At 45.9% G+C, this 26,972-nt stretch overlaps 1 protein-coding gene across 1 annotated transcript in view; it reads left to right on the top strand.

Annotated features, from left to right (window-relative positions):
• The window catches only part of ADAMTS3 (ADAM metallopeptidase with thrombospondin type 1 motif 3), a 128,123-nt gene extending 105,662 nt beyond the window's left edge, over positions 1-22,461 (top strand). Inside the window, exons 10-24 of the mRNA XM_075150490.1 lie at positions 467-599; positions 1,113-1,226; positions 2,320-2,465; positions 3,021-3,196; positions 4,380-4,513; positions 5,042-5,165; positions 7,249-7,305; positions 7,525-7,608; positions 8,938-9,018; positions 10,620-10,783; positions 11,251-11,416; positions 12,165-12,297; positions 12,551-12,758; positions 13,438-13,555; positions 19,668-22,461. Of these exons, the coding sequence (XP_075006591.1) occupies positions 467-599; positions 1,113-1,226; positions 2,320-2,465; positions 3,021-3,196; positions 4,380-4,513; positions 5,042-5,165; positions 7,249-7,305; positions 7,525-7,608; positions 8,938-9,018; positions 10,620-10,783; positions 11,251-11,416; positions 12,165-12,297; positions 12,551-12,758; positions 13,438-13,555; positions 19,668-20,239 (2,410 nt within the window). The 3' untranslated portion in view covers positions 20,240-22,461. The remainder of the gene's footprint in view (positions 1-466; positions 600-1,112; positions 1,227-2,319; positions 2,466-3,020; positions 3,197-4,379; positions 4,514-5,041; positions 5,166-7,248; positions 7,306-7,524; positions 7,609-8,937; positions 9,019-10,619; positions 10,784-11,250; positions 11,417-12,164; positions 12,298-12,550; positions 12,759-13,437; positions 13,556-19,667) is intronic.
• Positions 22,462-26,972: the final 4,511 nt, after the last annotated feature.

Raw genomic sequence — 26,972 nt, 5'->3', positions numbered from 1 at the left:
AAGAAGGCCTGTTCTCAGACCACGGTCCTGTTTCCAAGCTCCGTAAAGTCAGGGGAAAGACAGCAGGCTTTGTGTTAGCCCTTGTATGAGGAATCGTACTCCAGGTGGAAGCACACTGAGATGTTGCCCGTGGGCACCGAGAGCGGAGGCGGGTTTGTTTTCTTCCTCTGGTGACAGGGAAGGGAAGTGCAAATTTCACGTGTGTCGCCAGGGCAGGGCTGGAGCTGCCTCTCCACAGTCTTTTGCTGTGGGATCTTCCCGTCCAGTGCTCAGTCACGTTGCACTAGGCAATATTCCTACAGAAGAGACTGTCCGTGCTTTGGGAAGCAATTACTGCGTACACAGGACAGAAAATGAGTTGGAGAAAAGGAGTGTTGCCTTACTAAGAATAAGTACTTAGGTCTTGCTGATCAAAAAAAAATCACTACATCGTCTCATGATTTTTTTTCTGTGTATCTTTCCACAGCTCTTACGACTGTCTTCTTGACGACCCTTTCGAACACGATTGGCCCAAGCTTCCTGAACTGCCAGGCATCAATTACTCCATGGACGAGCAGTGCCGCTTTGATTTTGGGGTTGGCTATAAGATGTGCACAGCGGTATGTCCAAGGCAGTCACGACGTTCATTCAGCAAGTTGGTGTCTGGCCTTATTAAGGAGCTGCAATAGACGCATTTTCTCATAATCGAAGAGCAGTTAAGCAGATCTATGAAGAGGAGAGAGAGATTTGTGGGTGAAACCCAGTCATCTGGGTCATTTGGTTTAAGGGTCAAGTGGATGGCAGCACGGTCCCCATGACACAGACTTGTGGTAGTCATCCCAAGGAAGAAGGGAAAAGACCCTCATTTTCCTCCCACTTCGGGGTGTCTCCTCCTTTCCTTTTCTCACCAGCTCAGGACTAGGGGATGCAGGGAACAAGCACTGCTCTTTTCTTTCTGAAGATACTTTTGCCCTTTTCTTTCTGAAGATACTTTTGCCCTTTTCTTCCTGAAGATACTGTACTTACTGGTAGCCATGTGTGTGAGATGAATTGGCTGGGTGGGTTGAATCCTTATCTGAAAAGTATTGATAATCTAATGTTGAGTTTCATCTCATCAATGTTCTGCATTTCAGTTCCGAACCTTTGACCCGTGCAAGCAGCTGTGGTGTAGCCATCCAGATAACCCATATTTCTGTAAGACTAAGAAAGGACCTCCACTCGACGGGACAGAATGTGCCCCTGGAAAAGTGAGTATTGTGTTTTCGCTATGTTTGTATTGGAAAAAAAAACCCCAACAGTTGCATTCATTTGGGTTGAAGGGCACAGAGGAAAAGAGGGAATTGCCTGGCATCCCCTGGGTGGAGCCAGAGGAAGGGAAAAGAGGGAGCTGTGCTTTCCCACTGTGCTGTTCTGTGAGCTGTACAAGGTTTGCCATAGTACAAAGGAAATTTTGGACATAAAAACCCCTGTTGAGGTGTAACCCATTCTCAGCCTCTTCTGTGGCCTTTTTGTTATGTTTTTTCGGATTCTTGTCTCATCTGCGAAGGGTTCATAAAGCGTCTTGCGGAATCCGCAGTAGCAGATAATGCCGTTACTGTAGTACCGCTTCTTAGTGCCTGTGGTCCAGACATACTGTGGCTAAATGTTTGTGTAGGCTTAGGATTAGCTCTTTATTTTTCCCTTTTAATATCCCCATTAGTGGGTGTCCTGCTGGTAATTCATTTTTAATTATAAAATTATACTCAAATAAATGTTTGTTTAGCAAATTCCATGTATTTTGAGATACAGGAGAGCCACGTAGGCCATCTGAGTATGCCCTAGACAGCAGCAAAACAACACCCTGCCCAGTGACTAGCCCTCTGTTCCTGCCTGTTTCTATAAGTGTGATGTTTGGCCAATATGGGGGGCAAAAAGAAAAAAACCAACTAATCCTCCCAAAAACTTTATCCTGCTAATACTCAGAACATAAGAATTCCTTCAAAAAGGTGGTAGCGACCAAGACTCAAATGAAACAAAGACTTACTGAAATTAATGAAGAGGAGGGTGGAAAGTGTTGAGCTTCACGTGTCTGCCGAAGGAAGGGTTCAAGCTGAGGTTCGGCGGTGGTGCTGCTCTGGGAGCAGACCGCCTTCGGGGAGCAGGATCGGGATCGTGGGCCCAGAGTACATAGACCCTCACCCCTTTGTCCCCAGGAAAGTCTCTGCTTGCAGACTGTTCCCCGAGATGTCCCTTCTCAGCCCGTGAGCTCACCGCTGCGTGCTTTTAATTTTACTGCGATTATGCGTTTGCTTTGGGTTGTGTTTCTGTTCTCATCTGTTTTCCTTGCCCGATCTCTCTCAGTGGTGCTATAAAGGTCACTGCATGTGGAAGAACGCTAACCAGCTGAAGCAGGATGGCAACTGGGGACCCTGGACAAAATTTGGCTCCTGCTCACGAACCTGTGGAACCGGAGTTCGCTTTCGAACACGCCAGTGCAACAATCCAATGTAGGTCTTCTGGCTAGGTGGTAGTCCCCGTCAACTGGGAGTCCTTATAGGTGTCAGTTTAAATGGCATTTACGTTTTGGATGGAGTCTGCCAAAATTCACATTCTGTTCAAGCCCCTTGAAATACGGCTTTCTGCAGGGAGCCAGGATCATTTCTGGAGAACCCAAGAGATTTCCAGAGGAAAGCCTGTGGAAAACCATCCCAAGGATTTAGCTGATGTGTAAGAGAGGGAGGAGTACCTAGTGTGTGAGCTCAGCAAGCTGCAGGATAAACTTAGACAATCTCTAACTGTAAATCGACTATCGGCAGCAGATATGTGCACGTGTATTACTTCTGCATCTCAGCATATGCCTTGGGGGTGCATGGGCATGCGCTGGGGTTGTTCTGCAAGTGTGTATCTCTGCAGTGTAACTGCTCTCTTTCCATTTCTGTCACTTCACGCACCTTCTTTGCAAAATTGTCTCTTAAAGTAAAGTGTGAAAGTTCACCTAAGACAGAAGAAAAATCCCCATGTCCAGAGCATTTTAGAATCTCTTGAATGTTTTCTTTTCACAGGCCCATTAATGGAGGTGAAGATTGCGCTGGTGTCAATTTTGAGTTTCAACTTTGCAACACAGAGGAGTGTCCGAAGCACTTTGAGGACTTCAGAGCGCAGCAATGTCAGCAACGCAATTCCCACTTTGAGTTTCAGAACAGCAAGCACCACTGGCTGCCGTATGAGCACCCTGACTGTAAGTTCTGTCACTTGCCTTCACGACAAGTCAATCCTGAAATCTCCCGGAGCTTGTGGGGGTCTTGTTCATCAGCCATGCAGAGACCAGAAATAATCGGGGTGTGAGCGAGCGTGGGTGAGACTAAAAAGCAGGAAAAAAGGATGGTCCCCGAAGGAAAGAACGGGTGCCATGCGAGACAGCCGTCATTTCCCCAACCCTAGGCCACGCTGGCTTCCCCTGACTTTCATCCTCCTCTCAGTGAGAACGTGATGTAGCAAGAGGCTTCAGGCTCTCGGCTCCTGCTGGGATGGTTGGTGGGTGCTCGTAGCATTTAATGCCCTGCACTGCCGAGCTCTGGTTCTCTGCTGTTGGGGCAACGTGTGGAAATCTGCTGGTTGGGTCGTGAAAAACTCTTCCTGCCCTCTCCCCCATACGGCTGTTCGTCCACCTGAGCGCAGAGGGTCAACGTTTGATCGCGGCCGCTGAAAGCATTAGCAGTGGTTTTCTAATGGCACTACTTAAGTCCTCGTTAGTGTTTTCCCACTCCTTAGAGCCATCTGCCTCGGCCTGATTCTCTCAGTCTTCGCTACTAACGTTAATCTGTCCCCGTCATTACCTCCAGCGACAAGGCCAGCTTCAAGCACAAAGACAGATTCCTTGTTGACTGAAGGGTGCTGCGGAGCTGCTGGCGTTTCTTCCGCCGGTGTCTCCTGAGATACCGTCTGCACATCCGTGTAAGGGGTAGAGTTAGGGTCAGCCGTTAACCAGGAAATACGTGTTCAGCTGGTATTTGCAAAAAGGGATAAAGTTAGAGATCCAAATCCTCTGTGGTTTTCACCTGGCTTTAGCACCGTCTTCTCACAGACTCATTTTTCTGCTGTCATTTTTCCGCATCCCTGTGGTTTTGTAAACTCTGCCCTGTTCCCAACGGGATCGGAGTGAAAGCTGCTTTCAGAATAGTCGAGAACCCAGTCCTAGGAGCCTCTTGGGAAGGGAACTGATTTCTGTGAGAATCTCTCAAAGTGACAGGCCCATAATTCACAGATAAGCAAATTAGTTGCTTTTCCCCCCCCCCAGCTGTCTGTTAAAGCTCCTTTCTGTCTCTGTTGTATTACGTTCACTCCTTTAGTGGGATATTTTTCTGAAACACATCTGGATTGCTGTTAATTTATGCAGTTACTTCTCTTTCCTTGCTACACAGCTAATAAGAGATGTCACCTGTACTGCCAATCTAAAGAAACCGGAGATGTTGCCTATATGAAGCAGCTGGCACACGATGGGACTCGCTGTTCCTATAAAGACCCCTACAGCATTTGTGTCCGTGGAGAATGCGTGGTGAGTGCCAGCTTCCCAGGGTCGCCATTGGGTTTGAGCTGTGCTGTGTTACAGAGCAGCGCTGGCGAGGATCAGTCAGAACGACTCAGTCAACAGTGCAGAGACAGACTTTGCAGATGTTTCTAAGTTAAGTATTTGCAGCATCATATTCCTCGGAATTCCTTGAGGTTTAACTTAAATTAGAGCAGTGGCACAGACCTGTTCCATGGGAATACTGCATTTCTCTTCAACTGATTATTGGCTTTTTTGCACTTAGTTTCACGTCTGAAAAGAATTTTTATTTTTCTGTCTTTCTCATCTTTCTTAGTCTTGAAGTACAGTCAATATAAAGCAAGAATCACTTCCTATTTCTCAGTGAAAACCATTATCCAGCACCAGATTTGCAAGTAATTTGTGTTTAAATAAAAGAGATCAGTGTTGGGTGGTAGTTTCCTCTACGCATTCATTTTGCGATGGCTTCCCACCGTAACTAAAACTGGCAACCAATGACAAAGCCTTCTCTTTTTCTCTTTGCTCTTCCTTCTGCAGAAAGTGGGTTGTGACAAGGAAATTGGCTCCAATAAGGTTGAAGATAAGTGTGGCGTCTGTGGCGGGGATAACTCGCATTGCCGAACTGTGAAGGGAACCTTCACCCGCACTCCCAAAAAGCTTGGTAGGAACAGCATTTTCATGCACCTGGCTACAGTTTCTGTTGTCTGTGGTGTTTCTGTCATGCTTACTGCTTTTGCAGACCAGTCAGAAATGCAACCTGGCTTAAGGTAGCAAAACACAAGTTGTAAGCTGATGTGCAAAAACAGTTTAGTCCCGGATAAAGAAGTGACATCTTTAAAACAGCGTACTATTTCTGTCCTTTGAAGGACCTATTAGAAGAAAGCTTGATCAGTCAAGAGTATCGAGAAATACTCACGAGTATCGAGAAATGCAGAGCACGTTTAGTTCTTCTGGGTAAATGTTGAAGCCCAGCCAGCCCATGTTTGTGATAAGTGGGGACACACTGAGTTTTGCTAAACAAAAACGAACTGTTCTGCTCACAGTGAAATGCAGAAGACATCGAGATACTTTGCCTGACACTGTGTAGCATGCCTCTATCTGTAGGAGGACTAAAGGAAACATTTTTTTCTCCCGTTAAAGATTAAGCTTTTCACAATTTTTTCCTCTCAAACCTAAACCCAAGAGTTTTAAATGGAAGTCTGAATTTCTGTGCCTATGAAATGAGCATATGGTCCTCATGTCAAGTTGTTTTTTTATGATGCTTTCTCACAAATTACAGCCCTTCCATCAAATAAACAAATTAAAAATAAATTCAGCTGAATTCTGAACCAAATATAAAAATGTTTTGGCCGGAATCCTCATTCCTCTCATCCTTTAAGTTGTGTGCCTGAGATCCAGTGGAACATATGATAGCGTTCTGCTCGCTCAGAACTAAGAATGACCTGGTTAACATTTTCAGACTGCGGCCTGGGGTATTTTGCAACACATTTCATATCAATAATAATTGAAGATCTCCTTGGACTTCTTCAGAAATTTCCATTTCATCAGTTCTTTGTTAAGCCAGGGCAGTATTATCTTGTACATTTTGCTGTGACTGGTTGTTATTTTAAGGTTTTCCGGTATTGGTTTTTTTTTTCAGTCTGGGAAAGCCACTCAGGGAAGCGCATCTCCTGTAGGACTGGGAGCAGTTATCTCGGGAATCTCTCTGATAGAACTAAGTGTTTTAATACAGAGCGGAGAGAGGCTAAGGGACGGATAATGTGAATATCTGCATTAACACTTTAGAGGCTGGTAATTGCTGCCACAAAGCAAGCTTTACTGCAGCGTTAATAATTAAATTTGGACAGCGAGCAGCCAAACTGAACTTGGACAAAGATAAGTTAATGTGCGACTGGAAATAAAGTACATAAAACATTCTGCCGAAAATACTTCTCAATTATTACAAACCGATTGGAAAAGTTTACGAATTGTGATTATCAAATTGCAGTAGACTGCCTTTCTGAAAGGGATGGTTCCCTGGAGGCTGATGGATTGGACACGGAATAATGCAAGAATCGTTCAAACTTGGGGAGTAATGGATTTAAGACCGTAACCTGAGCCTCATGTATAAGCCTGTGTATTTCTGGAGCTGGCAGCTACTGCGCTTTTCTTAAAAAAAAAAAAAAAAAGAAGTCATCAGCAGACATAAGTGCTCGGCCTTCTAAGAGCATTTCTGATTTTTTCACTAAGAAAATGATTGGAATTTTGGGGGCAGAGCGGATATTCCTGTCACAACTTTGAATCCAGTCCAGTAAGAGCTTTCTCTAACGAGTCTGGTTTCTGCTGGCCATACCAACGGTTGGCAGCTCCTAGCTCGCAGTCCACGCACTGCCTAAGCCTGCGGCTTGGCTTACTCCCTGGGAGGTTAACAGGACAAATGAGAGGCCAGCAGAGGCCAAAACAGGCTACTGACCCACCGCGTTCTGGCTCGGCATTTCTGCCGGTGGGCCACTGAGAACCGCCGCGTTGTCTGCCGGGGTGACGGCGTGCGACCGAGTGTTCGCACAGTGGTTTCGGTGTCTGGAAAGCAGGACAATGCAAAGTGAGAGACGGTGCTAGGAGGTAGGTCAGGGAAGGCTGCTGTTAACCAGCCGCTTATTTGCAAATGTTTATGGAAGCGATAGAAGTGTTTATGAAATGTTTATTGTGTTACCGTAACTTTGGCAATCTAGGCATTAAAAAGACTAATTGACCTCTTCCAACAGGAAAACATTTAAGCAAGAGGTGCCAAAAAGAATTCAAGTTTCTGGAAAATGAAATCTGCAAGTATCCGACTTAAAATCACCTACCTGAATTTTCCCTGGTCTGACTTTCATTGACTATTAACATTTGCTAGATGTGTCTAATTCTGCTTTAAATGCATTTGAACACATAACGTAATTTATACTTTACACTTGTAAAGACCACCTGGCTGGCAAACATAGTCAATGAAATAACAAGACTTGGCTCCCATAGCACTAATTACAGACGTTCTATTTAAGGGAAGACGAGAGGAGCGTTTACATTGCCCAAAGGAGCTCGCAATATTTCCCTTTCTGAAACAAAGGAGTCTAAAAATACGCTGGGTAAGTTTCGAGCGCTTGCAGAGGGAGAGGCATCCATGGCAACTCGAGGGCTCTTCCTGCAGTTCTCATCTCCATTCAGACGTTGACGGATAACGCCAAGTCAGACAAAAGCTTTATGTTTCATATGCTCGAAAGACGATCAAGGAAAAGATTGGCAAATGCCGTTTGCGCAGTCACTCATCAGCCGAGACCGTGATTTTACGTATTCCTAGCTCTTCTTTTTCTTCACTTAGGTTTTCCGAGGAGCTGTAGTACGTCAGGTGCGTGGCAAGGTACCAATGCATTCGTTGGTCCCAGAATCCCCAGGGTGAAACAGAATTGCTTAAATGCTACGTCTTGTGTTTGCAATGCACATGTAATAAAACTCTTGTCACACCTACGCTGCTTCTGTAGCAGGGCTGAATTACTCGGGAAGATTGCATAGCGGAGTACAAAACAGAGAAACTTACTCAGCTCTTAAAAAAGGGAGCTGCAGAGATTTATCATAATTAAATCCGCAGTTGTTAAAGAGAAAAGAATAGAAATATGAAAATACCATGCACTGAGAGTGCTTATGATGCTCTTGATCAAAACTTGATTTAGAAGTACCTGTTGACAGGTCCCTAGGAGGGATTTTAGTCTTCCTAATGACAGTACTGACTTAACGTTACACTAATTACCTGTGGTTTGGACTGATAAATAATTGCAATTTAAAATAAGAATAATTTTCTTTGGGAACAGCTTTTTACTTTAAGCTGCAGAGAGTTGAACTCGGCCCTTTCACTTAAGCAGCAGCAATTTAATTGATGCATTTTGCATTCACGGTGTAAATAGCTTGGGTCCACTTCCATACAGACAAGCCTTTTCTGATGTGTAGCGACAACACACTCTGTACGGTGCCCAGCTTTCTCCAGGCTTGGATGTCTCAGAAGTAAGGAGACGCGCTTGAGACACGAACGTCTAACATGACAGCAAGTAAACTCAAATCTAGCAGCCTGGCTGATGAGTGAATTGGGAAAAATAATCAGGAAGACTTGTGTTTTTCCCCCTCGTATCCTGAGGAACATAGGAAACATATTTTGCCTGAGTTGTTAATTGATATGGCCTATAGCAGTGACAAATAGATTTGTAACTGTTTTTTTTTCTCTCTGAAAGAGGGAAAACACAAGGAGGTCCTGTCAAATGCGTTACAAAACTATTTGCTCAGTTTCTTTCTGACACCGCTTCTCAGTTGATGATGGATGCGCTCTTCTGCAAGTAGGAGCTGGATCGTGTAGTGCGCTCCTAACCATGGCTATTACTTTTTCTTTCCATCTCTGCTTTCTCCATTGACCACTACACATGCCAAAGGGTACCTTAAGATGTTTGATATCCCTCCTGGTGCTCGACATGTGTTTATCCAAGAAGACGAGGCTTCTCCTCACTTTCTTGGTAAGTGTTTCTCTCCTCAGGTTTGGCGTTGAGGCATGATGAGAAGCATGGGGCAGTCATGCAGAGAGCCTGAGAAATGAACTAACCAAATTCAAGTGTTTAGGGTGAATACGTGCATTCAAAATTGCATGTTAAGGACTGAGTCCTACAGCATAAGCTCAGCAAACAAGTGTTTACTTCTCATTTGAATTCTTCAAAATATTAAACTGATCCTGATTTGCATGTTTACTAACAAAAGATTGTCATCACTCACATTTAAACGGGCACTGCCAGGGTGAAAATTATGTACCCTATTATGTGAATCAAATTCAGTACCTTTAATTATTCTTATTTGCTGCAGATTGTAAGCAACAGCTTTTTTAATGAAAGAAGATTGGGGAACTTGCGGTATATTTGCCGTCCATGTCATTTCAGATTTTACTCACATAGGAGAGTTCATACTGCTGTCAATCAATTTGTATCTTACTGCTTACCATTTTCTAACGCTTCAGGGATTTTTAGCTCACGGGAGTGGGGTGAGGTCTTCCATGGATTTGAACGGCCTTTTGATCAGCTCCTCACGTGCTAGGGCAATGTCTGAGTTGTAAACCCTTCAAGCAGAGTTACAGTAGTTACTAAAAAGAAGTAGGAATAGAAAATAAAAGAAAGATAGAAGAAATTGGTTCAACTGTGATAATGTCAAAGGGGGAAACTTGGCTTTTGAGGTCCAAGAGCTTCGTTCTGGACGAAGCACAGCCTGACAGTTACTTCCAGAGAAGCATAGCTTTGCTTTGGCAGCCAGCGGCTTCATGAAGCTACTCACTGGGTGCTGCAGAGCTCCTGCATTTGGATTACTGTAATCGTAGGAATGTGTAAGGTTTCTGCATAGCTCTTTATCATGTTTTATGGTGCATTGGAAAAAGTTGTACAGAAGAAAAAACGAGAGTCCATCTTTCAGATTTCTAATGTATTGGCGCATAATAACAATAATCCCCACACTGCGTGACTTTCACGGTGTGGTGCAGGAACCCAAAACCAAGTCGTTTCCCAGGGGTTCAAAGGCCTCAGCTGTTTGCTTCCTGATTTTAGCAGCTGGTACATGCGTACGTACGCAAAAGAAACTAAAATCTGATGACAAAGTTGTCATTTGCATAAATTGAGGAATATAAGGAATGCACTTAAAGTCTGCTGGGGTGTCTGTTATCCTAATAGGCATTCCCAGTAATACTGCTTTTGGTTTTACGCAAATACAAGATGGGTGATTCTGAAGGTTTGACCCGAGTTCCTTGCTACTACCCGTGCTTCTTGGGAGCTAAGCTAGTATGGGAAGTGTGCACATTGCGTAGGAAGAGGTGCTTCGGTCTATCTCTAGTTCTATATCTAATTCACGTGGATTAGAAGGTAGAAAATTGAAGCAAATACGCGAATGCATCTATCATCAAACTGGAATTTGGAGGCTGCATGAGATGGCCTTGGAGGGCCAATGCATCCATAGCACTTGCTAGCGTGTTGGGTTTCTTTGCGGAAGGCCTTCTATGGTATCTCCCGTCAAGTTTCACATCAGCCACCGTGATTGCTGACGATACGGGAGGCACAACTGGCACTGTTTTCAATCCTTCTAGCAATTAAGAACCAGGCTACAGGACACTATATTCTGAATGGGAAAGGGGAGGAGGCCAGATCCCGATCTTTCATCGACCTGGGCGTGGAGTGGGAGTACAACATAGAAGACGACATAGAAACTCTCCACACTGACGGGCCCTTGCACGATGCGGTGGTTGTGCTGGTAGGTTACGCGTCAAGCAGTGGGAACATTAGCCGTTACCTTCTCTTGTAAACTGCTGCCTGTTCATGCAGCGGCAAGATGTCGATCAGAAGCCCGGTATTGCCTTGTCGGACACCAGTGGGACACTTCAGTGGGCCAAGAAAGGGCACTGCATGTCAAACCATGTCTGAGACCAGCCCTGCTCTTTAGCCAAGTAAATGATGGGGCCACACCATCCTTTCGTCCTAGATGATGGTGTCCTACTTGGCCAGCTTAGAATGCTAGCCTAGAAATGTATTTTAAATGGCTCTCTGTTGATCTTACTATTGTTAGTTCTAACTGTGAAGACAAAAGCCGATTTTTTTTCCCAGTGAGTTAATTAGCAGTTTCCGTGTTTCCCCGAAGAGCCAGGCCTTGGTTTCTTCACTTTGAAAGGAATAAATAATGGCTCTGGTTTTGTACCACTGTTTACATTTGCTTATTAATAGATTATTCCTCGGGAGAATGACACAAGATCTAGCCTGACTTACAAATACATCATTCACGAGGATTCGGTCCCAACTATCAACAGCAACAACGTCCTACAGGAAGAAATAGATACTTTTGAGTGGGCGTTAAAGAGTTGGTCGCAGTGCTCCAAACCCTGCGGTGGAGGTAAGCAGATGACGTAGCACCTTCTAGTAATGAATGACAGATCACCGAAAGCGGAGGGGTGAAAGGGGGGGGGAAGTGAATGCTTTAGAAATCTGGGCCTGCCTTTTTTTAAAAGCAGTTTGTTATTTTGGGTGCCCAAGCTTAAAATATCTTAAGCGCCTGATTATTCAAAAGTGTCACACTCCCAGCCGAGAAAGAAAAAGTCCTTTTTAGGTGTTTAAACTCAGTACCCAAAGCCGCTTGGAAGTACAGCCTCAGAGATTTACGCTACTGAGCGTTCACTTCACTGACGGTATGTACGTTACTCTTACAAAGATTGGGGAATGCAAACGTCAAAATAACTTGAACTCTCACATACAGCAGTCGAGCAGTGATGTGTTCTGGTAGCGAAAACACTGAAAGGAGACTTGGGTTCATTCCCGGGTTAGCCGGGGACCTGCTGCTTGGTGTTACGGAGGTAATTTCTCCCCTCGCTATGGCGTGATTTGTGTGTAATGCGGAGGTTAGACTAAGGGTCATAACTGTCCCTTCTGGCCTTAAAAACCTCTCACAGTGTCATGTTATAAATAGCATCCACGGGGTGCTGTGCAGCGAACTTGTGCCTGACAACTGAACAAATTGTGAGCGTGTTTAAATACTTCGTAAGTATCTGTCATGTAAAACCATGTAATAGGCCATAAAACTTATATTTAAACCAAAAATTCTAACAAGGACCTGTTTTTCCTGATTTTTCTGAAATATTTTCCAGGGTTCCAGTACACCAAATACGGGTGCCGCAGGAAAAGCGATAACAAAATGGTTCATCGCAGCTTCTGTGAAGCCAGCAAAAAGCCAAAGCCCATTCGTAGAATGTGCAATCTTCAGGAATGCACCCAGCCTCTGTAAGTACGTCTGGCATAAGGACCTCAGTGATTGCTCCTGGTGGTAGGTGTGGAAGTTAACCCAAGCCAAATTTGGAGGGATGCTGGAGTGCTTGTGTTACGGATGGTTTTTTCTGCCTGTGTCAGAATGGTTACTGATCTTACTGAGTGGTTTCATCGCAGAAATACTGTATACTGAGGGCTGCCTGACCTGGCGGCAGTGTGGATAATAGATAGAAGTTGTGATGGTATCTTATTCCTTTTTACTTCCCAGCTGGGCAGCAGATGAGTGGGAATACTGCACAAAAACCTGTGGGAATTCGGGCTACCAGCTCCGTACCGTGCGTTGCATTCAGCCCCTTCATGACGGTGCAAACCGCTCCGTCCATTTCAAGTACTGTGGTGGAGATCGCCCCGAGAGCCGCCGGCCGTGCAACCGAGTACCGTGCCCCGCGCAGTGGAAAGCTGGGCCCTGGTCTGAGGTAGGCAAGCAGCGGTCCTGAGTGACTGACGTACCTTTGCTAACATCTCCGTTTTCCAAAACCTGAAAATCTGAGCAGATAATGCCTTCCAGCTTCACGGGCTTCTCCAGCTCTCCAGACTTCTCCAGCAACCAGCAAGGAAAATACTCACGCTATCAGATACACAATCCTGCAAAACAAATGTTGACATTTTGCTTGTTTTGCTCCAAGTTTCCAACTGCTCGCTTCCCCGCGTCTGAGGATAGCATAACATTTTGTACCACCTTGGGCTGGTTTGGAACCACAGAGCAAGTGTTGGTGTTGTTATAATGACTTAGGAACAAACAGCTGAACCCTGCAGCTAACTCGCTGAACACTGAGTTTTCTCTGCCCTTTGTATTCTCTCTGTGTTACATCGTGAAGATGAGGTATCGGCTACAGGAAGAATAAGTAGCAAAATTCATAATATGCTCTAATAATAAATGTAGCATTACAGAAAGCAAAAACCAAGGAGAATACCATCCTTCTCCTCTGCATGTTTCTCCATAGCGTCAGCCTTCACGAAAGTCTACTTTCAAAACAAATCGCTGGAATGTATAGCCTGACCTGAAAGCCAACCTTGGGCTATTTTGGGCACATTAATTTTTGCACGTTGCTGTGAAAGCTGAATGTCCTGAATTGTCTTGTGTCCGTTTCATAGTGTTCTGTGACCTGCGGGAAGGGAACCGAGACCCGGCAGATCACGTGCCGTGCCGGCGACCAGTGCGATGGAGAAAAGCCAGAATCAGTGAGGGTTTGTAAACTCGCTCCCTGTAATGGTAAGAGAACATCTTGAAACGACGGCAGTACTTGAGGGTAACAATTCCTGCCTCAGTGCAGCCTGTCTAGATAGCACAGTGCTGGGCAGAGATGTCGGACACAGATTTCATCCTTGGGTGAACCCCACGGAAAAATAAAAGACCTATATTTAGGTCTAAATAAAAGCTAACCTTTCTGTGAACTTTCTGTGCTGATGTGTACCGGTTTCAAAGACAAGGCAGAGCCTGTGCTGACGAACAGGTAGTGTGCACAGCAAACCTGTGCTGTACTGTATGTTAAAGGTATGGCACTGCCAGGTGACAGCCACACGGCACCGTTCATCTCGTGCAGGCTGGAAAATACACCCTCCCTTGGAGATTCTCTTGCTTTTTTCCAGCTAAAGGCGCCCTGTTGTTTAGTCCAGCACATTATTGATATCGTAGCTCCAGGTGATGGGTGCTTCTCGCACACCGGGGTCTCTCTTCTGAACATGCTGAAATAGGGGGTTAAACATGGTAGCCTAAGCTGCATTTGCAAAAATTGGTGCTAGAGGTGAAGGTCAATCCAAAGTAAACCCTGCTCGACCTCTAAGTCCGAGGAGAAGTTTTACAAGCCTGCCAATTGAGGAAATGAGGAAAAAAAATACAAAAATGGAACCACAAAGCATTAATAAGGTTCTTGGGAATGTCATTACATTGTTCTCATAGAATTTTTTGAACAGATTTTTAAGCTTTTTATGGCAACAAAGCCTTTCTTCCTTTGGGTCCATGACACGCTAAGATTTGGGGGTTTTTGTTCTTTAAATCCCCCGTGGTAGTGCTAACACTCTGATCACTAGCTGCTAGAAGAAATAGAGTAAGAGTTCTTAGAAGGCGCAGTGTGTTTTCCCACAGAGTGAGTCGAACTGCTTCCCACAAGCCTGGTAAAGGTGTCTGCTTTTGCTCTTCCTTGTCTTCTGCCAGTGAAAGATCTCGGAGCAGAAAACAATTCTGGAGCAATGAGGTGTTATAAAACGTCGTATCCGCTAGGTGGGAGCAAATCGCTGTCTGTGACTCCATAAACAAGTACAAGATTTAAAATCCTGTTTTCCACTGATGATAAAAACATTCCCAAAACTGAAAGAAATAAGGGCTACGTCTTCGCAAAACCGTTCACATAGTTTTGATCTTGTGCTTTAAGCACCACCTTAAAGAATCCGTACTTTAAGCATCAGCTGGGATTTTCTTGAACAGCCAGTGTTAAATTCCTACCTTTCAAAATGAAGCAGCACGCAATCTTTTTTCTCCGTGTGAGAGTACTGCGTCTCTCTCACCACAAGTAATGCTCAGAGCCCAGTGCCACTGACCTGTAAGACCCAGGATCCACTTACAGGGGATGTAAGCAAGAGATGGCCGTGTATAGGCTCTTTACAAATTGCAGCTGAATCACGTTGGTTAATACTGGCTGTATTTTTGTTATGATGTTTAATATGCATTTTTATTTTGATGTTTAATATGCACCCCATCTCGCACGCCCCCGTGAATGAGGGATTTCTGTGGGGAAACCCTAGGTACCTTCCCTAAAGAGAGACGACACAGCAACGCATCGCAACAGCTATTAGACAAACGTGACCTAACGGCCACTGATACACCTGGCCTTGGTGCAGCAAACCTATAGCAGGAGCTGAGCTTTATGAAAACGCTGTGAACGCCGAGGGCCGGGGCAGCTGCATCCAGCCAAGCCCCTCGTACCTTTGACAAAACCACGGGGTCCCCGGGGGCTCTGCTCCTCGGCCACACTACCCCCGCCTCCCCTCCTCGAGCTCAGACCTCTCTGCTCTGCTCAGGGGTTTGGGCCATGACTTATGCCAAGCAGGAGGTAGCCGGCAGTATTCTTTCAGAACAAATACTCTCTCTTTTTCACCACGCTTCCCTCATGTGGTTTCTACCCCGTTCTGTGTTTTGGGGGAGTACAGTTAAAATATCGATAGTATTCTGTAATAGTTGTGTGGATAAACACTTTATGCATGGTCATGCGTGGCATTCCTTTACTTCTAAATCTGCATAGCCTTGATTACTGTTTTGATTTTCAGGGCTTTAGACTTAGCAGAACATGAGTCTATAGGCCATGAAAAGATCAGGGGGACGGAACGCCTCTCCTATGAAGAAAGGCTGAGAGAGCTGGGGTTGTTCAGCCTGGAGAAGAGAAGGCTGCGGGGAGACCTTGTTGCAGCCTTTCAGTACTTAAAGGGGGCCTACAGGAAAGATGGGGACAGACTTTTTAGCAGGGCCTGTTGTGGCAGGACAAGGGGAATGGTTTTAAACTAAAAGAGGGGAGGTGTAGACTAGATAGAAGGAAGAAATTCTTTACGCTGAGGGTGGTGAGGCACGGGCACAGGTTGCCCAGGGAGCTGGTAGATGCCCCATCCCTGGAAACATTCAAGGTCAGGTTGGACGGGGCTCTGAGCAACCTGATCGAGTTGGAGATGTCCCTGCCCACGGCAGGGGGGTTGGACTAGGTGACCTTTAAAGGTCCCTTCCAACCCAAACTATTCTGTGATTCTATGCCAGGTGGTTTTGACAAATGATTTACCACCTACATGCAAGATTGCTGAGAGTTTAATCTTAATGGAGTTGTCATGAACCTTTGCCGCAGTTGGTGTGATTTCTTTTGTGCCATGGGGCGTGTTAGCATTTCTCTTCTATTTCATGAAGAAACATATGTCTGCATACGGGAGAAGAGCCACCAGCTCTTCCACCATACGCCTCGGTGGAGCTGAGTCTCGTAGTGTGGAAAAATGAGGACACCTCCCATAGGTGTTTCACTTCAACTGTATACGTCTCCGTGATTAGAAGGAAACAGGAGGCAGGGTTTTATCCTGCAGGTCCGTAGCAATAATCTGAGCAGCAGTCATGTTTCTGTGGCTGTGCCAGATTAGAAGGTGCTTAGACAAACAGATGAGCTCCACATAAGAACCTGTATAGAACAGACCCTTGAAGTCTTAGTATGAACTACCCCTGCTTTGCAACGCCAGATACAGAATGAAGAAGAAAGCACGAGGTGTTTTAAATTTTAGTCCCTAAATACCAACTTTCAGTGAGATTTCTCAACGGGATGCTGTCAGCAAGCAATGTCCTTGGAGTTACAGTGATGCCTTCTGTGAGAGCTGTGTCAATTCTAAAATGTAATGTGAACATTTTTTAGTTCATGTAAGTTATATTCTACTAGCTTCATCCTCTAAAGATTCCCGAGAGCGCCGATATGCTTTCTTGTGTCTTCTGCTCTTAGTTACCACGAAGCAAGTAACAAATTGTGAGAAGGAGGATTTTTACCGTGAACATCAGCGGAAGGATACAAGCACTTACACACTGAATAGGAAATGGTTGACTAGGTTGTGCAGAATTAACCTAAAAAGTAAAAAAAAGGGATTATGTGAGTATGCAGCTCCAAGATTGTACTTACGGAACCTACTGAAAGTAGAGAAGTACAAAACCAAATCTTTGCGCTATCACTTGAGTCACGAAATCCAAACCATCACAAACCGATATCACGACAATTAACCGTGAGAGAAAAGGACCAAATAAGATGCATTGTCACTATGGAAATGCAAAAATAATTGTTTGGTGCTTTGTCGCTTTAGGTGATACTATTTGCTTTGACTCGCATACTGACATAAATCACAGTGTGTTAACAAGATGACTGCCGTAATTTTCCACATCAGGTGCTTTCATTTACACGGAAGCATAAAGATTGTTCTATATATGATGCAAAGATTTGAGTTTCAATATTAGCTTTTCTAGTTTAGATGCATTATAAATATAGCCCTTGAATTTCCCATGCTAAATTCCTGCTGAAAGTAGTCTTATAGTGCCTTCACGGAGTACGTATATTCCCATGCAAAGCTGCAGATTTAATGCTAGGTTTGTCAAGAACCAACAAACATCTATCCAAGGAAGCACGCTGGGATTAGGAGCAGGGAAAATTTTTACATTACATGCCGCAATCATATAATTTGCTATTTATAAACAGCGTCCCACAACCCCACTGACGTACGTGTGTGTAATTTTACTGAGTTCAGTGGAATTAAGCTGATTTACTCTGATCGAGAGGTTGGGCTACAGTTAATATTTTAAAATAGGAGAACTTGGTTGCCTGACATACTGTTGACATGTGGTGAGGCAGCATCTGTACACAGGTGAAAAAATATCACAGTACAGAAAGCTAATTTAATTTCAGAGCTTAATAAGTGGTGTGACATGCCATCTGTTGCTCACTAAAATGTTGACTACGTAATTGCTGACTATGAATGGAGGACTTGACGTGGAACAGATCTTCTCAATAGCTGGGGGTAACTTTTGGCTTTTCACATCATAATTTTGCATACTTCTATTTTAAGTAAAGTCCATCAATACCGTTTCAAGCCAGCCCTGATATCTTAGGAAAATTCTGCTAATGGAAACTTTTTGCTGGCCTGTCCCCGAAGTGTTTGAATAGTTACACCGAGCTACTCATTTGTCCCCATTGCTGTTCTTATGTCCTGTGAAGTGTTAGGTGTTGGTAGGTTCCTGGTCTGATCGGGGAGTGCTGTCAGGGCCCTAGCACCCCTTTTAGGAGGCTGCGGGGAGACGCAGATGCCCCGCGTTTCTCAAGAGTCCCGGTCGCTGGGCCGAGTCCTCCGTGGGACGCGGGGTGTGTTTTGAGGGTCCCTGTAGATGTCTGTGGGAAGGTGATGATCCCTCTCCGCCTACAGACGCGTTGACTTTAAAATAGCAAGATGCTCTTCTGAATAGCGTTGACCCTGCTGCAAGGCTGGGCGAGGTGACCTTCCGAGGTGCCTTCCTGCGTTCCTCTGTTGGGTGTTGGTGCTGCCAAGGCACACGGTGCTCCACACTACACAGACAAGTAACAGTCTGGATGAGCGGTAGGGTGAGTTAGACGCCGGGAGGAGAATAATAAGCAAGTAGTAAATCTCCTCATTTTAAAATCTGCAAATAGTGCAGCTCATCTCAAATGCCCAGAGCCAACCTCCCATCTTCTTCTGTGCCTTGAGGCAGCTCTGCTCAGATACTAACTGAGAATTTGACTTCTTCTGTGAAATGAGAGTGAAGTTTTAATTTAAACTCACATTGCCACCCAGAATGCCACACTTCCCAGGGAGCTTGCAGCTCCACATAGTACATCAGACTGCAAGATTAAGAACAGAAAATCTCAACGGTGCCACCCACTCACGAGCGTTACAAACCCTCGGTGTTTGTCCCAGTCCCGGTAACAGTGAAACTTAGGACTTCACCTTTGAGCTCCTGTGACAGTCCGAAGGAGGCCGAGCACTGATGTGCTCTTAGCTCGATATCAAAGCCTTATTTTTCTTCTGACTTCTTGCGTTCCTGCTTTCCGCTCTACCGGTTTTGTCCAACGCGACCACTGCATCTCTATTTGTGGAACATCCAGCAAATGCTCAAAGAAACACTGACATTTTGGGGATCTCTAATAGATCTTTGACCTCTTTAAGATCTTTTCCCTGACTGAAAGGCATGCCCCACACTTAACTTGAAGGCATCTTACGTCTGACCTATCTGTTAAAAGCTTTCCATCAGTTCTCCAGTTACGGTTCGGTCACTGGAAAACTCAGACTTTATCCAAACAAAACTTTATCCAACTATAACATTTTATTTTAAGACATCATATAAAAGGCATCTTTGAGAGATATTGCTTGGGATTTAATTTCCTTAAGGGGAGACTTCATTGTTTTTAGTGCTGTTGATAGATAATGTCCTCAGGCTAGAAGTGAAGGTGGTTTGGGGTGGGTAGAACTACATCTGGCCCGGTATGCGGGAGCTCTAGTAGGTTAGCTCTGGAAATTGTTGTCTGTGGCCCTCCGCAAATAGAACATTTCTTGCCGCAACTCTTCTCTTCTGGTGTGCCCAGAAGCTGACGTTTTCTGAGTGACCGCCAATGTCTTTGGTTCCCAGCTAGGGTTATTTTTCAGGGTGGCGGTGAGTTCTGTCAGGGGATGGAGCATCTCAGGTTGCCTATTCAGAGTAGCCCATCGATTATGAAACAGAGGCAGAACTTTGTCAGGGCCCATCTAAATGCTGTCCGGGCATTTCAGTGCTCTTCACTAGGTTTACAATCATCATTACGTTTGTTTTGCAGATGAGCCGTGTATGGGAGACAAATCTATCTTCTGTCAAATGGAAGTGCTTGCACGTTACTGTTCCATCCCTGGCTACAACAAGCTGTGCTGCGAGTCCTGCAGCAAGCGCAGCAGCACCCTCCCACCGCCGTTCCTTACCGAAGCTGCTGAGACTGAAGAGGAGGTGATGTTTGATCAGAGCGATCTGCCTCGGGCGGTGATGATGCCGACGCCTGCGGTGCCCCACTACGCACAGTTCCTGCCCGGGAGAAGTTCTCTGGGCAGGCCTCCTTTCGCAGAAGAGGACGCAGATACGCACGTCTCCCCGTCCAACGCCAAGCCCAAAGGTGCTGAATTTCCGCAATGGAGAGCTCCTCAGGCAAGGAAGACTTCCAGGCTGTTCGCTTTGCTGCACCAGTCACCGGCCAACAGCAGCAGTCTCAGTCCTCGTAACGCCCTTGCGTTGGCAGCAGCTGTGGTGCCTGCTGGTAACGCCACAGCGGGTGCTCCTTCTCCATCGAGAACCTCAAGGAAGAGCGAGAAGGACGTTGAGCAGAGATGGCCTTCGAGGTCCTCCACTGTGGAAAGATGAACGTGAATGCCTTGTGGAGGATAGCCATTGAAGGAGGCTTTCTTTGGCGCTCTGGGTTTAATTTCCTTCCTTCTGGACACCATGGTGCATGCTGCTTTCCACAAGCAGGACACTGCAGGTCATCACCTCACTTTCCTTGTAAATACAACGAACAAGAAGTGCTGGTTCACTTTCTAGTTGCTCCTGTCCTCCTCCCACACTGCGTTACCTGGCTAGCTTGAACGCGTCGGAGGAAAGCACCAAAGAATACTCCTAACAGTGAGCAGAAGTTGCTGAGGGCATCGGTCAAGCTCTAGTACAGAAAAGTGGCCCTATCCTCAGCACTCACCTCATTATTTTTGGTTTTAAACACTCACATGTAGAAAACGCCCCACTACAAGAGGTACCAAACGTTTACACTATACAAAATACTTTTGCAGTGGAACAACTGAACCCATAAGACTTGTTTTGCTAATTTATCTATATAAACGGATATTGTATGAGCAAATTTGCAGCTGTTGTGTAAATACTGTATATTGCAGGAAATCAGTATTATTTTTAAGAGTGCTGTGCTGTCAGACAACTGTTTACCTATGTTGCGTTCTGGACAATTGCTAGGTGCCTGCCATTGAGTACTGCCTTACTTCCATTCCAAGAGTTGATTTTTAAAGCAGCATTATCGTAAAAGGAGGAGTTCCGTTTCCACAGGAATTACATCTACTGACACTAGGAAAGGGGTTTTGTTGAGTATCAGCAATGTGATGCTTTCTTTTGAAATAGGGGAAAAAAAAGTGTAAACCTCAAGGTATGAGTCTACCTGTAGCCAGCCGCCCATTAACAGCAGGTTGAGAAACTTCAGTGTCATTCCAGTCCCAGGTCGGAAAGGTGCCGTGCCGTGCCGTGACATGAACAGGGACGCGGAGCAGGCGTCGCTTCAGCTGAGGAGTAGCGGTGCCGTCCCTTCAGGCTCCTTTTGCCGAAGAGGTCAGACCGGTGTAGGAAACCGTGTATATACTGTAAGTACTGTAATGTTCACGAGTCCGAAATGAGTTCTGCTTCCCAGGTGATCTCTTTGTTATTGCTGGAGCTGAAAAGGCATCACGGAGGTAGAATAGGCGCTAACAAGAAATAGCTGTGGCAAGACTTAAAATAGCTTTTTTTTCCTACCGGAAGCATTGATTTCAAGGTGAGAGAGATATTTATTTTTCAGCATGGTTGACCTCGAAATCTCCACAACCACAATGCATCTGACTGCAATAATGTACTAGTAATTTATGTCCATAACCATCTTGTTCACAGTCCACCCGATCGCACTCTCTCCTGTGTGTTGCTGTAAAGTATGTATATAGGATTGAGAACTAAAGATATTTATTAAAAGTTGATTTCTTGATAGTATTTTATGTACTAAATATTTACACTAAGGGCAGTTGACTATTCTTTTTGCCAAGATAAAATAGAGAGATGTAATTAGATACCTGTACATGCTATGTCATATGAATAGAACAGAAATTTAAGCTAACTAAACTACTGTAGAGAAATTGTTGATCTTATTCTTTAAAAAAAAGTCTCATGACAGTTTTTTATTACAGGCATCTTTAACTTCTAAATAGGTTATTAAAGTTTCACGTGCAATTTTTGCTTCCCCGTAAAAAGCCCTCGTCATCGACCCATTTAAAGGAAGTGAATATGTACCTCTGAAAGGCTATAAAGTAGATTAGGACCCCGACGATTAACTTCTAGAAACATCTGCAGCGATGATGCGGAATCACTAGGAAGGAATAAGGATGAAAATTGTTGTCAGGAGACTTTTAAAGTAAATGAGAATGTAGGTAGGGTAGTCCTGTTCGGGGAAGTACAGGGTCACACAGCGCAAGGCGCCTCTTGCATCGTGACGTGTGTAATCCAACCCACTAACGTGTTGACTCGACACCTCTGAAGAATTGCTGCTACCTTTCTGCAAGGCTTTTGAAGGTCCAAGACATCAGTATTAAACAGGTTGTACAGACAATCCCTGAGCCTCAAACAGACAAACGGGGTGTGTTTGTTTCTTTGAAATTCCCCAAAAGTCAAATTCTCTTTTCTCTCTCTTCGTCTTTTACATATATACAACGTGGGTGTAGATAATCCTTGTACCTTTTTGATTTCTTTTCTACCAAGCTAGTTTCTCTTTCTATAAAGTGTACACTACTGATACTGTTTGTTGTATTGGGGAGCACGTAGCAATAAAATCTTTAACGTAACAAGTCTTGCTCTGCTTTGATTCACGCGGGAGGGTCTGGTTTTTTCATTTTTAAGTTTCGTCTTTTGCAAAATGAAGGGCCATTTACATCCCAGGCACGACCTTCACCGTCTAGGAAAAAAGTCCGTTTGATTCAAATATTTAACTTGATTTTTGAAAACAGAGGTGCTGCTTTTACCAAGGGAGAGTGCGGGTGGCAGAGGAGGTGGGGGAGAGGAAGGAGCGCGTCCTGTCATCCAGGGATTTCCTGGTCCCCGGGTGAGCGCCCAGGGAGCCGCTCCCGCCCCTCTGTCAGGAACACGTCACGTTTTGGGCTTGGCTTTTTGAGAAAGGGTTTCTAAGGGGTTGCGTGCCAGTCGAACGGGAGGCGGCTGCTCTCCTCTCCTTGGCCTAGAAATGTTTTCTCAGCTGATGAGAGGACTTCAGGTCTGCTCCAGACACTAAAACCCAAAAAACCCACCTCACCCGTGTTGTTTTAGTACAGGCGCATGTTTTAAAAAGAGTTCCGGCCTTTCGGTCCATCTCTCTTGAAAAACTCTTGAGACCGTCGGATATAAAGGGCAGCCTTTGATATAATTGCTGTGTTTCCCATGTGACGAGTACAGGCTTGCATCCGCCGCTGGGATTTGCCTCAAGTCGCGGCGTCCCTGTGCCCGCAGGATGGTGCGGGGCGGGGGCGAGCGGGGCTGCGTGACGGGCACGTGCACGTCTGGGCCCCCCCGAGTCACCCCCGTGGCGCCGCGCCCCACGCGCCGGTGCCGCTGCCCGAGGTCGGTCATTTGGCATCGTTGCAAAAAGCTGATGACAATTTTTGTGCCGTTCTGGTTGCCCGTTTTCAAGTGGATCCAGGCTGGAACTTCTAGAGAAAAGCTAATCTGGTAAGAAAGCAGGGAGGTCTTCATCTCAGAGGTGGAGCCTAGAGAAACTTTGGGGTTTTAACCCCATCTGGAGAAACTTTGGGGTTTTAACTCAGCAGAAGAGAGGCTGAGAGGGAGATCCAGTCGCCGCGTGTACGCACGCGGCGAGTACGAACAAGGCAGGAAAGAGATGCCAGCGCCTGATCCAGCCAGCGCGTACCCAGCGAGTACCCCCGTACTCACCCGCGTACCCCCGGCCGGCGTCTGGGGGCCGGGAGCCCCGCTCGGCGCCCTGCCGCCCGGCGAGGAGGGGAGCCGTCCCGGCCGCCGCCGCCGAGAGCTCGGCCCTCTCTGGTCCCAGCCGGGGTGGGAGGCCCTGCTGCTGCGCGTGGCGGAGCGCTCCCACGCCCCCAAAAGCAGGACAGCTTGAGGAGGGCAGCCGCCTCCGCCGCGGCTGCGGGTACGTACGGTGGGGCGTTAGCTTCTGGGGTGGTGCTTTGCACCGGGATTTGCCAGTAGTATTTTGGTATTTGGCCTGTAATTATTGATTTTAATGCTAAATGATGTCGTGAAAAATGCTAAACGACATGTAAAAAAAAGCAAGACAGAAAATTACAACTAAGAGGCCAAATTTCCAACCCGCTGCACTGACGAGAGAAGTTTGTGTCGCTCGGTCTGGCTTCAGGTCTCAGCCAAACCTCTGTTTTGCTGCGTTCTGCCAAGAATTACCTTCCCTGAGGACGTTCCTGACAGTTTTAAGCTGGGCAAGTAAATCTGAAGGAAGTGTCCAGCTGAATTCCAGTTCTTGTAGAAAGCACTAATACTAACGTTTCAGAAGCAAGAGGCTTTAAAAAATTCTAAGATCCATTTAAGCACCACCTGAGAGTGCTAAAAAGCTCTGTAAGCCCCGGGTCAATATGCAAGCTGCTCGGGTAGGTAACAGCGGCAGCGGCTGTAACCTGCACTGGTTTTCCCCCTCTGGAGCGGCTCACAGAACGACAGTACCTGAGCGGTACCTATTTTAACAGGAAACTGCAACTTCAACAGGTCATCTCAAGATGAGAGCTTGTTAAAATACCGCTTAAAAAATTCTGCAAGACCAGCAGGTAGTTTTTCATGTGACAAAATTCGGTTGTTAACTCTTTAGAAGTGTTGGAGAGAGGTAGCTTTGAAAAGCCAGTTTGAGCCTGCCATCATTTGAATTGTAATTAAGGCAGAGATTCCAGCAGTGCCTTAGGAAGATGCCAACCGTCTACATTCGTAATAGAAGAAGTCCTTTTCCTTTTCAAGTTTTTTAAATGCACAAAGGAGTTCAGGCGTAGGTAAGTTGATATTAACGCAGTGCACAACAGCTCTGGTTTCTTCCAGGGGCTTCCCACTTTCAGGTATTATTCAGATGGGGTTTTTCCTAATTCTCTGAAAGAAGGATTGTGCCCAAGGTAAGATCTCTGACATATGGGTTGGACCTTATTAATTGCAGTGAAAAGGGGGAAAAAAAGTCTCTAGTTTAAATTTCATAGGAAGGTATCTCAGTTCAGAAGCCATTCCAGCCAGGAACCGGCGTGCCCCGCTGGGCTCTTCAGCCAGAGCAGGTTTCGGGCCAGCTCTGGGAAAGGTTCCTCTGGGTGCCAGAGGACGGGCCGGCAGCCGCTGCGGCAGCGGGAAGGGGGCAGGGGAGAGCGACCTCCGGTTCTCAGACCCGGGCGGTCGGAGGTACGTGAAAGATCCTGTGCAGGAAGACAATGCTTCAGAAGGATCAACCTGCAAAATCACGTTTTATTATTCAGACAAATAAACCACCATCTGCCAACCCACAGAAATGTCTGCTCTTAGGTATTTCTTGCGTTTCAGGCCGCGAGCGTTAGGTCTTTGTGGGAATGATTCAGTTTTAGGACCAGGGGACTGTGCTGACGCGGAAGAGAAATCCCCGTCCCTACCTGTGAGCATGTTCTTTTCTTTTGCATGGATGAAGATGATCTCTAGGCTGCTCTGCGGGAGAGTTCTTTCCTTTTAGTTACAGGAATTTGTCACATTAGATAAAATTTCATAAAAAAGAAGGGGGGAGGGGATTTGCGTAATTTTTGTTGCCCTGTTTTTTTCAGCCCACGCAGATCCTGTGCATTTCATTGAGAGACACATGGATGACTTAGCCCCCGGGGGATGCTTCTCAGGATCTTGCAAGGACGGTTTCCTTGGGAGTCAAGCCGAAACCCCCACGCCAGGGATGCTCACAGCTCTTGGAGCTGACCGCAGGTTCAAAAGAACTTGGCCGGCGTTTGCCACTGGGCGAGCTGCAAACCCGGTGGTGTGGATGACGGGGGGGGCCACCGGGTGCTGCAAACCAGAACGCCGGGGACAGACGTGGGGATGTGATGCCTGTGAGACTGCTGGGGGAGATGCGGGAGTTCAGGACGAGTAAGAGCCTTTTCTGTTTGTCACTTGGTATTAATTTTACAGGGGTTTATGCCATTTCTTTGGGGTACAATATTTTAGCCTGTTACTTTTACCCTTGTTCCACATGGTAAGGAAAGTGCGAAACCCCTTTGAAATCTGGCGGGTGATCGATCCAAATGTACAGGCACGTATAAGAACAGTGATTTACTCTGTAGGGAAGCGTCACAGCTACTCCTTTCCCTCCTTTTAGGATGAGTGCTTTGCATTTAACATTAAGATTGCATGGGTATTCATGAAATCAAAAATTTTAATAGTACATTTAAATAAATTAATTGTATGCGTTCCATGGTACACAGGTCCTGGACCCAAATACCAATACTTCTGCACTATGATCATCCTCAAAAGGGTGCAAGAGGATCTCTTACATTCTAGTACCAATCCCAAATTACTTAAAGCATCTCTACAGAATCGAGGCAAGTAATACACAGACCTTCCTGGGCTCGGTTCGCCCCAGCCCATTGCTGCACTGCCCTAAGAGACCAGAGAGCACGCCACTTCCCATGCAAGCGCTGCTTTCTGAGGCAAGACTCTTCACACAGAAACTCAAACGCGTTTTAGTAACAGCATTAAAGAAAAAATAATTAAACACCTAAAGTAGCAACTCAAAGTTGTCCTCCTTTTATTTCCTAGGAAGCCTAGGACACGGGGACAGGCACGCTGGACCGGACTGACCGTGTAGCCGCCTTTTCTGGCTTCTTTCTGGCTGTAGTCAATAACGGACACCTAAAGAAAGAATATACGAGCAAGGACGGATGGGATGGCTCTCCCTTCTCCCTCCGTGTGTTGTGTATTCACAACCCGTTACAAACTTTCGGTTAGTTCAAATTAACAAATCTGAAAATGCAGGACCAAATTCTCTTTCCCCAGTGGTTTTACGCCATGTGCGGCTGGGACTTCCCATCAGGGCAGGCGGCTCAGTTCTGCCCGTGCCAGCTGAGGAGGTCTGTGCTTCTGAGGAAAAGCGATTGCTTTCAGCGTGCCCTTCTCTGGCAACCAGTTGCGTTTAACGTGCTTCCAGGTTCCCCTGACTTGGGAAAGAGGTGCTGCTCTAAATCACTGACAGGGAATCTGTTAAAAACTGAAGAGTGCTTTCTGAGCCTAAGTAAACGCATTTGGAAAGTCCTAAGCGGCTTGCTTAATCTCCCATGCCATTTGCCGTGGACTAGAATCACTCAGGTGTTTCCAAAGCGTCCCGATGCGCTTA

The sequence above is a fragment of the Calonectris borealis genome, chromosome 4 (assembly GCF_964195595.1).
Source record: "Calonectris borealis chromosome 4, bCalBor7.hap1.2, whole genome shotgun sequence".
NCBI classification, from domain to species: Eukaryota; Metazoa; Chordata; class Aves; order Procellariiformes; family Procellariidae; genus Calonectris; species Calonectris borealis.
This window is presented reverse-complemented; position numbering and strand designations above follow the sequence as displayed.